The 12,349-nt window shown below is 44.3% G+C and overlaps 1 protein-coding gene across 1 annotated transcript in view; it reads right to left on the reverse strand.

The window, feature by feature from the left end:
• The window catches only part of ATP9A (ATPase phospholipid transporting 9A (putative)), a 101,505-nt gene that overhangs the window by 12,446 nt on the left and 76,710 nt on the right, over positions 1-12,349 (reverse strand). Inside the window, exons 19-26 of the mRNA XM_082225873.1 lie at positions 11,239-11,337; positions 7,220-7,309; positions 6,968-7,112; positions 5,950-6,014; positions 4,709-4,864; positions 2,711-2,775; positions 783-891; positions 603-660 (exon numbers count right to left, since the gene is read on the reverse strand). Of these exons, the coding sequence (XP_082081999.1) occupies positions 603-660; positions 783-891; positions 2,711-2,775; positions 4,709-4,864; positions 5,950-6,014; positions 6,968-7,112; positions 7,220-7,309; positions 11,239-11,337 (787 nt within the window). The remainder of the gene's footprint in view (positions 1-602; positions 661-782; positions 892-2,710; positions 2,776-4,708; positions 4,865-5,949; positions 6,015-6,967; positions 7,113-7,219; positions 7,310-11,238; positions 11,338-12,349) is intronic.

Below are 12,349 nucleotides of genomic sequence, written 5' to 3' on the forward strand. Positions count from 1 at the left end.
TAAAGCTCCTTGTGCTCTGTGCTACTGTGACTGGTTTGCTGGAGGAGGTACCTGTTGGCTTAGTCTTTGCTGAGCTGCATTCTCATTACTGTCAATGGCCAGGTGGTGGTATTAGAATGGACCACTCAACAGAGGTCAGGTGATGGAAGAGCCAGATAGGGTTCTACCCAGTCCTACAAAGCTGCTGATCGTGGCTTGGTTCCTTGGCCTCATTGCTCAGGTAGACACAGGAGACTGAGCTGCTCTTGTCTCCAGACCACCACCCTGACAGCCCCTCTGCACGCTGCTCTCTGCACATGGAGGAAGCAGGATTGCAGCCAATGTCAGGGGAAATCTGAGAAGCCAGAAGGAAGCTGAGCAGGACTTCCAGTGGTCAGGGAATGAGCATTTGTTTGTGTAGATATAAATCCCTGCAGAGCTCATTGCCTCTCTTCCAAACCTATAAAAACCAGAATTTATTATGCAATTTAGTAGATTCAATTTAGTAGATTTGCTTATTCAAGTCAGTGTTTGTTGTTTCCACCAAATCTGGGAAAATATGAGATTTGAACAATTCATTTCAAACAATTCACCGAGAAGTACCTGGACAGACAGTCTCTTACCTTGGTAAATACTTATCAAAACCCATATCAAAAATGTCTTGTATGATAAAGGCCTTCCCTAAAGGAATGAAAGAGGACAGGAAAACAAAATGAACATCAGTCTGGTGCACATTTCTGTATGTGATCTTGAGCATAAACCTGACGACAAAAGATGAAAACACAATACAAGATGTATCAAACCTTCAGAAGATCTTTGTAGAGTTCTGGGTACAGCATGGCAACTTCTGATTTGACATCTTTGTCCAGCACTAAAGAGAACACTGGAAACATAGTATAGAGTGTAGAATACCTGAAAGCAACAACGGAAGAGATCCCCATTGATTTCCACATGGATTCAACACCTCCTCTCCCACCTCAACAAATCTGACTGAGGGGTGGCAAACATAAGCAGAATCGGGAGAGTTGTTTTTGTTGATTTCTACATTTCTCTATGCTGTCTCTCGCAATTGAATGTTATTGGCCACTTAAAGGGTTTGGGTTCGACCCAGGATGAGATCAGCAATGAAGTTTAAGCCTCTTCTCCCCTCTCCCCCTCCACAGAGGGTTGTATCCAATGCAGAACTAAGTAACTTGTTAAGGCAGTACAAGGATTCTCGCTTGCACAGTATAACTTCCCTTCCCTCGCCTTCTCCCCCACAAACCCCCTAAATTTGTTCTGGGGGTTCCCCCGCCCTCTGGAGCAGGGTGCACACATGGGGAGGAGATGGGAGGGAAAGCTTCATCGTACAAGCAAGAACTCGTTTGCCAAGAGAATGAGTGCATTGGCTACCACCCAGAGCTTCTTTTAAAAATGCTCCTAGCTAATAGCCACCACTATATATATATATATATTCCATGCACAGGCATGCATTTCTAATTTCATTTCTGCCAAGGCTAATAGCCCGGATCCCAAATTCTGGCTAATCCACAATCCCATGCATAGTCAGTTTCCCTGTCTCTATTATCAGCATACTGCATAAAATAATTGGAAAGCACAAAAAATGCATGGGTGTCATTTCACAAATGCAGAATTAAACCCCACACAACCCTCGTGTTTAAACAGCCTTGAACATTCATATTCCAGGAGATGGAAGTGCATGCTTCAGAAAAGGAAAAACAAAAGTGAAATGAAAGTTCCTGTTATAAATAGGATATCATAGGAATTGGCCACATCATAATATTTAGCCACTCATACCAGTATTGTCTACTCTGACTGGCTTTCTACAGTCTTGGGCAGAAGTCTTTTCCATTGTCTTGTCACCTGACCCCTTTAAATGGAAATGTCATAGATTGAATCCTCCCCCCAACCTTCTCCATCCCAGGCATGTGTCCTACTGCTGAACTACAACCCCACCCTGAGGCTGGTGTCCAAGAGCTGCTTCACATCTGAAATGCATCTCTCTCTCTCTCTAAAAAAGAAGTGCAATGTGTTTTATGTGTGATCTAAAAGCATAAATGTGGCAAACACATTTGCAAAGCATAGATATCACACGGAGCCACTTGTCAGGGGTTAGAACTAGCTGCACCTCTCTGGCAAAAACAGACTTTGAGGGAAATTTCATTGTGCTGTCGTGAAATATGTGATGTTGTCTAAGACACAGGCCCTAACACTGAAAACCAATGTTTGCCAATGCTCAGCCACTGCTCAGCCTTAATTCTTCTGCTACAATGACAGACCTTAAGCCAGAAACGTGTGAAGTGGGGCACATGTATCTGTTGTGCTTTCTTGAATAAAAAAAGGGCTCATGTTAGAAAAGCATTGGTTGCCCAGGTTAATTTACTAGTTTTAAAATTTACATCTTCCAAAAGAGGGACCTCTGAGCAAATTAAACCTTTTCTTCCTGGTCCTCAAATAAAAGTTGCCATAAGAGCTGAAATTGGTCCTGATAAGATCCACGTGCTTATCATGATTGCGGGATTAATCGCTGCTTTGAAAATGTGAGCCTTCAAAGTCTCATCTCTTATTCTGATAACAGCAGCTATAGCAGGAAGGAAGGCAGTACGCATATCAGACAGCGACACACGAGGATATGAACGCTTCCAGACATACGAGGATTTCAAAACTAGCCTCCTTGCATTTCAGACTTCCTAGTCACATATTTTTTTGGGGGGGAGTGTTTGGTTCTTACCCAATAATGAGGAAGCCCTGGTAGAGAGGGACGGATGCAAAGTAGAATACTGAAGAAAAAACAGCCTACAGAACAAAAAACAAAAAAGGGGGAAAGACTCTTTAGGCTTCAAAGCAAAGATGTGTTCAACAGCAATGATCCATCCAGACAGCTCACATGGCAACAGGAATTCTGTGGCAATTCACAGAAGCGGAGCAAGATTGAGACTCGCCACTTGGGGACTGAAGGCAGACATGTGGCTTCCTCCCCCATCACACCCAAAGAGCTAAAAGTGATTTGCAGAAGGGATTGCTGCTCATGGCATTCAAACACATCCCACTTCAGCCCCTAGCAAAACAGGCACTGCATATAGTTGCAAAAAGCTACAATGCTTACTTCACAAATGCATGATTTTCATTTGGTGCATTTTGTCAGACAGCCTGAATACCTGGTTTTCAGTGAACACTAATCTACATGTTTTCTTTACAGTCTGCCAGCTGCGGGCTTTAGATCAGGGATGGGGAATCACAGAATTGTAGAGTTGAAAGGGACCACAAGGATCATCTACTCCAACCTCCTGCAGTGAGGGGAATCTTTCACCCAACATGGGGCTCGAACCCACAAACCCAAGATGAAGAGTCTCATGCTTTACCAACTGAGTGCTCTCTCATCTGTGGCCTTCCAGATGTTCTTGGACTCCAGCTCCCATCAGCCGGCCGGCCAGCATGGCCAACAGCCAGGAATGGTGGAAATTATAGTTCAACAACAACTGCAGGGTCCTATATTGGCTTTCCCGACGTACACACTCATTCCACGTTTTAAAAAATATAGTTTGAAAAACCTACAATGCCTGTTTGAAAAGACCACAGGTGGCAAAGAAAAAGGTGCTCTCATGTGCAGGATTTAAAGCAGCACCTCTCAAACCATCTTAATTCTTTAAAAGCTATTGTTTCCACATGAGGAAGACTCAACGTGAGCTGAGCTAGAGAGGTAGCAAACTGTGCTTTGATTACAGAACATACAGATTTGTGTTCTGCGTTCCATCCTACCTATTCTCTCTCCCATTGCCCATCATCTGACACATGCTTAAGTATCCTGACGAACAACAGGTCTGAAGTTTCTTTGGGATGCAAAAAAAAGGTCATGGATGTTTTCACAGAACTATTTGGACACCAGATTCAAACTCTGTCTCACAGTTGGCGCAAACACAATCGCTCAAGATACACAGAGCCTTCACAGCTGGCCTTCAGGTACTATTGGGGGAGGGGAATGTCTATTTTCAAGTTTTGGGTAAGTTAAAAAGCAGAATTCCACCAAGGACTTCACTGGAGCTTGCTTCTAGGTAAGCAGGTATAGGAATACAGTCTGCCTTTGTGCTATTGGTTCTTGGATTTTACTGTTGTAGATTACAGGCTACCTTGTTGGACTTATTTTTAGGTGGGAAACAAAATTAAATATCCTTTTACAGTAGACAGTTGTCAAAGGATATGGCTATCAATGGGTATTAGCCATGGTGGTTATGTTTTGTCTCTGCTCTTGCAGGCAGCATGCCTTTGCAAATACCACTTGCTGAGAAGAGTAAGTGGGAACAGTACTGTTGCACCCAGGTCCCACATGTGGGCTTGCCATGGACATTTGGATGGCCCTTGTGAGAAAAGGTTGCTGGACCAGGTAAGCCTTTGGTCTGGTCCAGTCATCTTGACATTGGGTGGGTGGATCCATGACTCTGCTCCATCACTATAGGAACAGATAGGGCCAGCCCTGAGCCTTTGCCAACCGCAACCCCTTATTTATTAACCAATGGAGATTTTAATCATGTTACCAACTGGAAAGCTTAAACCTTGCAGCTCCGATAAAAATAAGACACATTTTCAGTTTTAACAGAAGCAAGACGCTACACTGAATCGACTTCATGACGTATTAGAGCAATGTAAAAAAATACAGTTTTTAACTTTTGGACATCAGTTGCCATTTCTTAAACAGGGAGAAGAAAAGTGAAGATGCTGTGGCGTTACTTGCCTGCATTGTACTGATACACAAGCTTCTGTGGATCACAAACTGGCTGAGGGCTGCAGATCTTTTGTAGCTGTTCCGTCCATGCACCATCAGTAGCCGGCCCAGATGCTTAAACTGAGTGATGGAGAAGTCTGCTGCAAGGGAAGCTTGCTTTCCTTCCTAGGTACACCAAGAAATAATTAAGAAAAGCAGCAACCTATCAGACCACAAGATAGCAGCAAAACACATCCTGCCATAGGGAAACAGATACAATCCGAATTCTGTGGCACCTGCCTCTCCCTTACTCAGCTGGAGTACCAGCTGTGGTCAGGTGCTCAAGCCCTGCTTCATATGCCCTCATTAGGAGAGATTAGAGTTATAGAAGCAAGATTCAGAACCTTTATCGCAATGGCCCCAAGGCTCTGCTACAGCATCCTTTGAGAAACAAAGTGGTCATCTCTGGAACGTTTACAAAAGGGCAATAAGGCTTTAAAAAACAATAAATTGCAGATATGTCTAATGTGCTGTGTGAGCCTATGTCTGTTTTCTCAGAAGTAAGTCAAAGTGTGTTCAGTGGGGCTTACTCCCAGGTAAGCATGCACATAATTAGTCCACCCTGCTTCCAAAGAGATTAAGTCGGTACACATCATTTTACCCTTTCATCCTCACAACCACCCAGAAAAGTAGGTTAGGCCTGCACAACTTGTGATCTACCAAGGTGAACTCTACCAAAATTGCCACCAAGCCAGCAATCAAGCACAGCAGCTCCCCAGAGCAGAACAGACCTCTTGCTTTCGCTCCTTGTTTGCATTCACAAACTCTTGGCAGGTCATAAAATGTTCTAGGGTTGCACATTTACCAAGTGGTATCTTAATGTGGGAAACATACATCACCATGGGCAGAATGGACTTTGTCAGGAGGATAGTTTTACGGTTCCAAACCATGGCTTGTTTGGAAGCCGTTAACCAGGGTTTCCTGGTTTGCACATAACAAGAAACTATGGTTAACTGTGGCTTCCTGGCCTGTGTCTCCACAGGTATGCAAGCAGGGAGTGAAGGAGCTGTGCTGGGTGCATGGAGCTTATGCATATACCAACTTATTCAAGTAAGGATTTCATTGCGTAAACTAGGTCAGACACTCATTTCATCCCTTTTAGCAAAACAGGTTCCTTGTGTGTCCATTAGCTATTGTTATAATTGTTGGCTTAAAACTAAAATGGTGAGAGAGAGAGAGAGAGAGAGAGAGAGAGAGGGAGAGAGACTCACCTTTCCTTCAACCCCAACACCACAATCTGCCTCTTGAATCATACTGACATCATTCCCACCATCTCCTGCAAGAGGCAACAGAGAAAAAGACCATAGAGAATCTTGATGGAACACCAATCTTTACTTGCAGCTTATATTAGACTGCAGGGCTGTTCCGCTTGATCACAAAAGAGCCTCCACTCCTGTATTAATGTGCTAAAGGTGCCTTGCAGCATTTTTCTATAGCAGGAGAGTGCAAGCACTGGTGTTACAGATGGATTCCTTGTTTTGGTGCATGATCAATGAGTTTATCTCATATTGTCTGGCTAATAAAGCAAAGGCAAGTGACCCAGGGCAATGATTTCTGTGCTTCCAGTTGACAAATGATAGAGAAACTTGCATATATCGCTTTGCAGCACGATACGCAAGTTTGAAATGCAGGGGGGAGATGCACAAATTTGTATATTATCAGGGACCTGTGGTAAACCTCCTTGCCCTTTTAAACGGCCAATGAGAATCAAGCCCGTTCTTGCCAAACATTCTTGATCATGCAAGAATATGGTGAAATATGGGGGGGGGGGGGCGGGGACACAGAACTGAAGCCTCAAAGGGAGGCAGAGACAATGACTTCCTTTGAAGTTATAGCATCTTCTGCTTTCAAGCGGTAGAGGGAGCCAAACCTCCTTGGAGACCTTCAGCACCCAAGGGAGAATGGCTTTTATTTATGTAGTCTATGCTGGGAGGTGCCTGTTTGTGTGTGCAGAGAGCTAGGTAGGCCTGAGTGGATGTGCATGGCTGATGGGGACCTCTGGCAGTATCTTTCACACCTCATGGGGTGCTGTTCCAGAAGGTATCTGACCATTGTAGGGGATTTCAAGGGGAGCCAGGTGGGTGCAACCAGAAGGTGTAAACTGAGAGCCCCCAGAAACATGGCATTTAGATCACAGCCACTCTGTCTCTCAATCTCTCCAATGAAGACAGGTAAAAATAAAACCACCCAAAGATGCCCAGCTGGAAAACGAAGCTGGAAGTGACCTACCCACAGCACAGGTCAGCTTCCCAGTTCTCTCCTGGAGCAAGCGTACAATCTGAGCCTTCTGTGTTGGGGCACATCTGCAACAGACCACAGCTGGGCACTGGCAAGCCAATTCCATAAACTCATACTCGTAGTATTTCAAGCACACCTGTTCCACAAAACAGATAAAATAGTTACATGGATATAAACATTTCCCCACCACCAGCAACAGCAGCTCACCTGCTGCAATGGCTACCACGATAACCACATTCTCACCTCCAAGGAATCGCCAGAAATCACCAGGGCACAGTCGTGCTTGCGGCGAAAGGCATTGAGTTCCAGGTGAGCTTCTCCGCGGTTGGTGACCTGGGAAAGAGCAAACAGATAACCACAGGCACTCAGAATCATTCCAAGCAGATTTCTAAAATTAACTTGGAAATCAGATTTATTTATTTTTTAAAGATCCTATGCAAAATTGCATGGCCAGGAAGTCATTTGGATCACAACCTCTGCATCACCCTTCCCTAAACATTCATAGGCTCTACTTCAATGAACACTTACTCCTAAGTACGTTCCACTGAAATTAGCAGGACTTTATTTGGAGCATGGATACTTTTAGTATTCTGTATGTTTTTCTTGGTTTTTTATTTTTGCATCCTAACTTTCTGTAAGTTGCTTCGGGACTCCCCCCCCCCCAAAAAGAAAGAAATTCACATAATTATTAATAATAATAATAATAGTAATAGTAATAATAACACATGCACAGGATCAGGTCATTGAAATGGATTAGTCAGACTATTCTATATGTCAATATTGCATTGAACAACTTGAGGACTCGAGCTACTGAGGATAAATTATTCTAAGGTAATAGCCACACTACAAACCAATAACACTTTCAACAGGCATTGATTTCCTCCGAAGAACCCTGAGAATTGCAGCATGCTGAGCTGAGAATTCTCTTGGGAGCTTCTCAACTTTCCCCTCGCAGAATTACAATCCCCAGCACTCTGTGGAAAGCGAGAGTACCTATTAAACCAGTTAAGGATGGCAGTGTAGAAATGCCATGAGATGGCTTTCCATGCAGAAGGTCCCATTCCACATCTCAAGTCTAAAAGGAACAAGTAGCAAGTGATGTGAATGCCCTCGGCCTGAGGGAATATTGGGGAAAATAGGGTGGCTTGCTATGGTCTCTTATTTACTGTACAACTCTAGGAATTCACAGTAAAATGCTGATGAATTTTCCTGAGGAATAAAATGGCAAGCTGCTGGGGAAATGTTGGCGTTGGTCCAGTATATCTGAAGGAGCGTCTTCACCCCCATCATTCTACCCGGACACTGAGGTCCAGCACCGAGGGCCTTCTGGTGATTCCCTTACTGCGAGAAGCCAAGTTACAGGGAACCAGGCAGAGGGCCTTCTCGGTAGTGGCGCCTTCCCTGTGGAACACCCTCCCACCAGACGTCAAAGAGAACAACAACTACCAGACTTTTAGAAGACATCTGAAGGCAGCCCTGTTTAGGGAAGCTTTTAATGTTTGATGTACTACAGTACAGTGGTGCCCCGCAAGACGAACGCCTCACAAGACGGAAAACCTGCTAGACGAAAGGGTTTTCCGTTTTGGAGGTGCTTCGCAAAACGAATTTCCCTATGGGCTTCCTTCGCAAGACGAAAGCCCATAGGGAAATCTCCGGGACAGCGGGGAAGCGCAGCGCATCTTCCCCACTGTCCTCGGACCTCCTCCGAAGGCTGGCGGTGGGGCGGAAAGCCCTTCTCCCTGCGCCAGCCTTCGGAAGGCTCCTCCGAAGGCTGGCGGTGGGGAGAAAAGCCCTTCTCCCCGCACCAGCCTTCGGATGGCTGTCCTGAAGACTTGCGGTGGGAGGAGGGTTTTCCTTCCCACCGCCAACATTCAGAATGAAGTAAAAAACCCTCCTCCCACCGCAAGCCCCGGGAACAGAGGAGAAGCGCTGCGCCCCTTCCCCTCTGTTCCCGTACCTGTCCTGAAGGCTTGCGGTGGGGAGAAAAGCCCTTCTCCGCACCGCCAGCCTGGCAAGTGGTTTCCATAGGAACACATTAATTGATTTTCAATGCATTCCTATGGGAAACCGTGCTTTGCAAGACGAAAAACTCGCAAGAAGAAAAAACTTGTGGAACGAATTAATTTCGTCTTGCGAGGCACCACTGTATTTTAATATTTTTTTGGAAGCTGCCCAGAGTGGCTGGGGAAGCCCAGCCAGATGGGCGGGGTATCAATAATAAATTATTATTATTATTATTATTAAAGGTAAAGGTACCCCTGCCCAAACGGGCCAGTCTTGACAGACTCTGGGGTTTGTGCGCCCATCTCACATTTATTGGCCGGGGGCCAGCGCTGTCCGGAGACACTTCCGGGTCACGTGGCCAGCGTGACAAAGCTGCATCTGGCGAGCCAGAGCCGCACACGGAACGCCGTTTACCTTCCCGCTGGTAAGCGGTACCTATTTATCTACTTGCCCCCGGGGGTGCTTTCGAACTGCTAGGTTGGCAGGCGCTGGGACCGAGCAGCGGGAGCGCACCCCGCCGCGGGGATTCGAACTGCCGACCTTTCGATCGGCAAGCCCTAGGCGCTGAGGCTTTAACCCACAGCGCCACCCGCGTCCCCTATTATTATTATTATTATTATTATTATTATTATTATTATTATGAACTGAATTCAATGTGAGAGACTTGAGAGAGAGAGAGAGCTGAAACTGACAAATGCATCTATCTTAGGCATGTCCGTGGTCCGTTTCGGGGGCCTAATCCGGCCCGCCGGTTGGCTGTTGGTTTAATGCAGCATCTGTGGTAGTTTTTTTTCTTGGGGTAAAATCCCCCCAAAAGCTCAAGAACTTTGAGGTAAAATTGTAAAAAAAGCACAACTCCTCTGGGGTAAAATCATTTTTAAAAATCTCACCAACTTCAATCCTAAAAAAAGGTCAACAACAACTTTGGTTGGCCCTCACACACGTTCACTTCATCAAATCTGGCCCTCTTTGAAAAAAGTTTGGGCACCCAGGTCTATCTCTACTAGTCAGGCCTCCTCCAGAATGTCAGTATTTTGTAGGAGTGATTCCAAGCTTGGTATGGTGAACCTTTTGGCCCTCCGGACGTTGCTGAATGACAACTCTCATTGGCCATGCTTACTAGGATTGATGGGAGTTGTAGTTCAGAAACATCTGGAGGGTCAGAGGTTCCTCACACCTGCCCTAGTACAGCAAATCTACATTTAAAAAAAAGGAAATGGACTTTGTGTCACTAGGAAAGCAATGGGGAAATGCATTGAAATGAATTACTGAATTAATTAACAGGAATGAATGAATGAATGAATGAATGATTAACAGGAAGATAGAAAAGCACCTCATAAGTGTTATGTACTGAATTTCTCACCCTGGGCCAGCAGGGGGATACTGTAGATAGTTATGCAAATAAGGGATCGAAAGTGATGTTCAGTGATTGGATAGTTTTAGAAAATTGTTACAGTTACGTTGTACTGGAGCTCTATATAAGCAGGCTGGCTGAACCCTTCAGTTCAGTTCTGTTCTGGCCTCTGAATAAACAAGAGCTGTTTGAAGAATCGCTGTGTCATCTGATATGTTCACCCACAACTTAACAATAAGCATGTCAGGATGAATGCTCATTGTTGTGTAACACTCCAACCCCAAAGCAAATCAGAACAAATGCTCAATAATGACCAGATATAATCTACCCTTTGTGTACACTTTGTGGAAGCAAATCAAATAAATTGGAGGAGCCCTAACACAGGACCAGTATTGGCTTCTCCTTTTGAATCTCATAACCTGTCATTTTTCTGAGCGTTCTCAGAAAAGCATGTTCACAGAGCATTTCCTCAAAGAGCTGGAGCTGAGTAAGATTAATGAAGACAGGAATTCTCAACCATATTTACATTGGTCACTAATTAGCAAACCTATTGCTCTGTATTTTGCCTCTTAAGTTGTTACAGAAGGGATCCATATTCACTATGTCAACCGTGCCTGCAGGAAAGAAATCATTTTATCCCAAGAGGGATAAACAAAGGAGGAAGCGAGGGAGACTTTTTTCAGAACATTCTTTTTCCACTATTAATGTCCAACTTCGATGTATTCATCAGATGGGTCTAGGTGTTGTGTAAATGCAACGATAGTCAGAGGAAGATTAGGTCTGCATAATATACTCATATTTTATTCTAACTGCACATTGGGGCTGGTGTAAATTATTCCCCTTGATTCATAATGTAGCTCCATGGACAAGTGCTAAGTAAGCTAGTTTTATTCATATTACTCACCAGTCTAAATATATGAATGTCCTGGGTCCTGGTTACCAGATGTGCATTCTTAGCTGTACACGTGGCTGTTTCTAGTTTGTCCCCTGTGAGCATCCATACCTACAATAAAAAAGCACCATTTAATATCCTGGAATCAACAATGATACAAAAAGGCATTCGACAAAATGCTTAGTTTGTAGGAGGTTTATCAGATACCCTATTTTTATATTTGTACTGGAATCCAGGAAAATTGGTGTGTGTGTGTGTGTGTGTGTGTGTGTGTGTGTGTCTGTGTTTGAGCTACTTTGTTTTTACATTAAATGAATCAGTTTGAGCAACAGTCTCGTTTAAAAATGGATTTTTATTTTAATTGGATACAATAGCTGAGCTACACATTACACAGCGTGAGGCTGCAGAACTTGGGAGCTGTACCACTTCACAACGTGGAGCTGAGGGTGTGTGTACACACTTATCAATGCATTTGCATGTGAAAAAGCTCCATCAATGTAGTTAGCAAGCTTCTTTAAGGGAGAGGGATTTCTATATCATACTGGGATCTGCGCAATTTTAGAAACAAATAAATCAGGAGTCAACCCAATGACGTTTTTAGAAATGTAAAAGGTGTTGGCACCTGTGATCCAGGCATTCTACAAAGGCCATTTTAAATTGTTCCCTGTGGCTACTGACTTCATACAGCAGCCTCCTTGTGTATAGGAGACACAGCAAGGAAAGTTTGTGGTGGCAGGGTGAAAAATGGCCCCATCTGCGTAGTGAGTCGCTTGTAGTCCTTGAGGAGACAGCCATCATGTGGAGAAGTTTAAAGTAACTTAATGGAATAGAATACACGCATAGGCCTTTAGTTAAAATACGTATAATTCCTATTAAAATGAAAGAGGCTGTATTCATCACCCACACTATACATTGAAAACACGTGGCTCCCCCTCCAAAGAATCCCAGGAACTATAGTTTGTTGAGGGTACTGAGAATTATAGCTCTGTGAGGGGTTAACAACAGATTCAATTTGATTCAATTTGATAACAGATGTCTAGCCTACATTGGGCAGACAGAGATAGCAGTTTGGTCAGTGTTACAGGCTCTGTGTGGGCAGAACAACAGGCATTCCAGATACAGA

This window comes from Podarcis vaucheri (genome assembly GCF_965113315.1).
Source record: "Podarcis vaucheri genome assembly, chromosome: 6".
Classification (NCBI taxonomy): Eukaryota; Metazoa; Chordata; class Lepidosauria; order Squamata; family Lacertidae; genus Podarcis; species Podarcis vaucheri.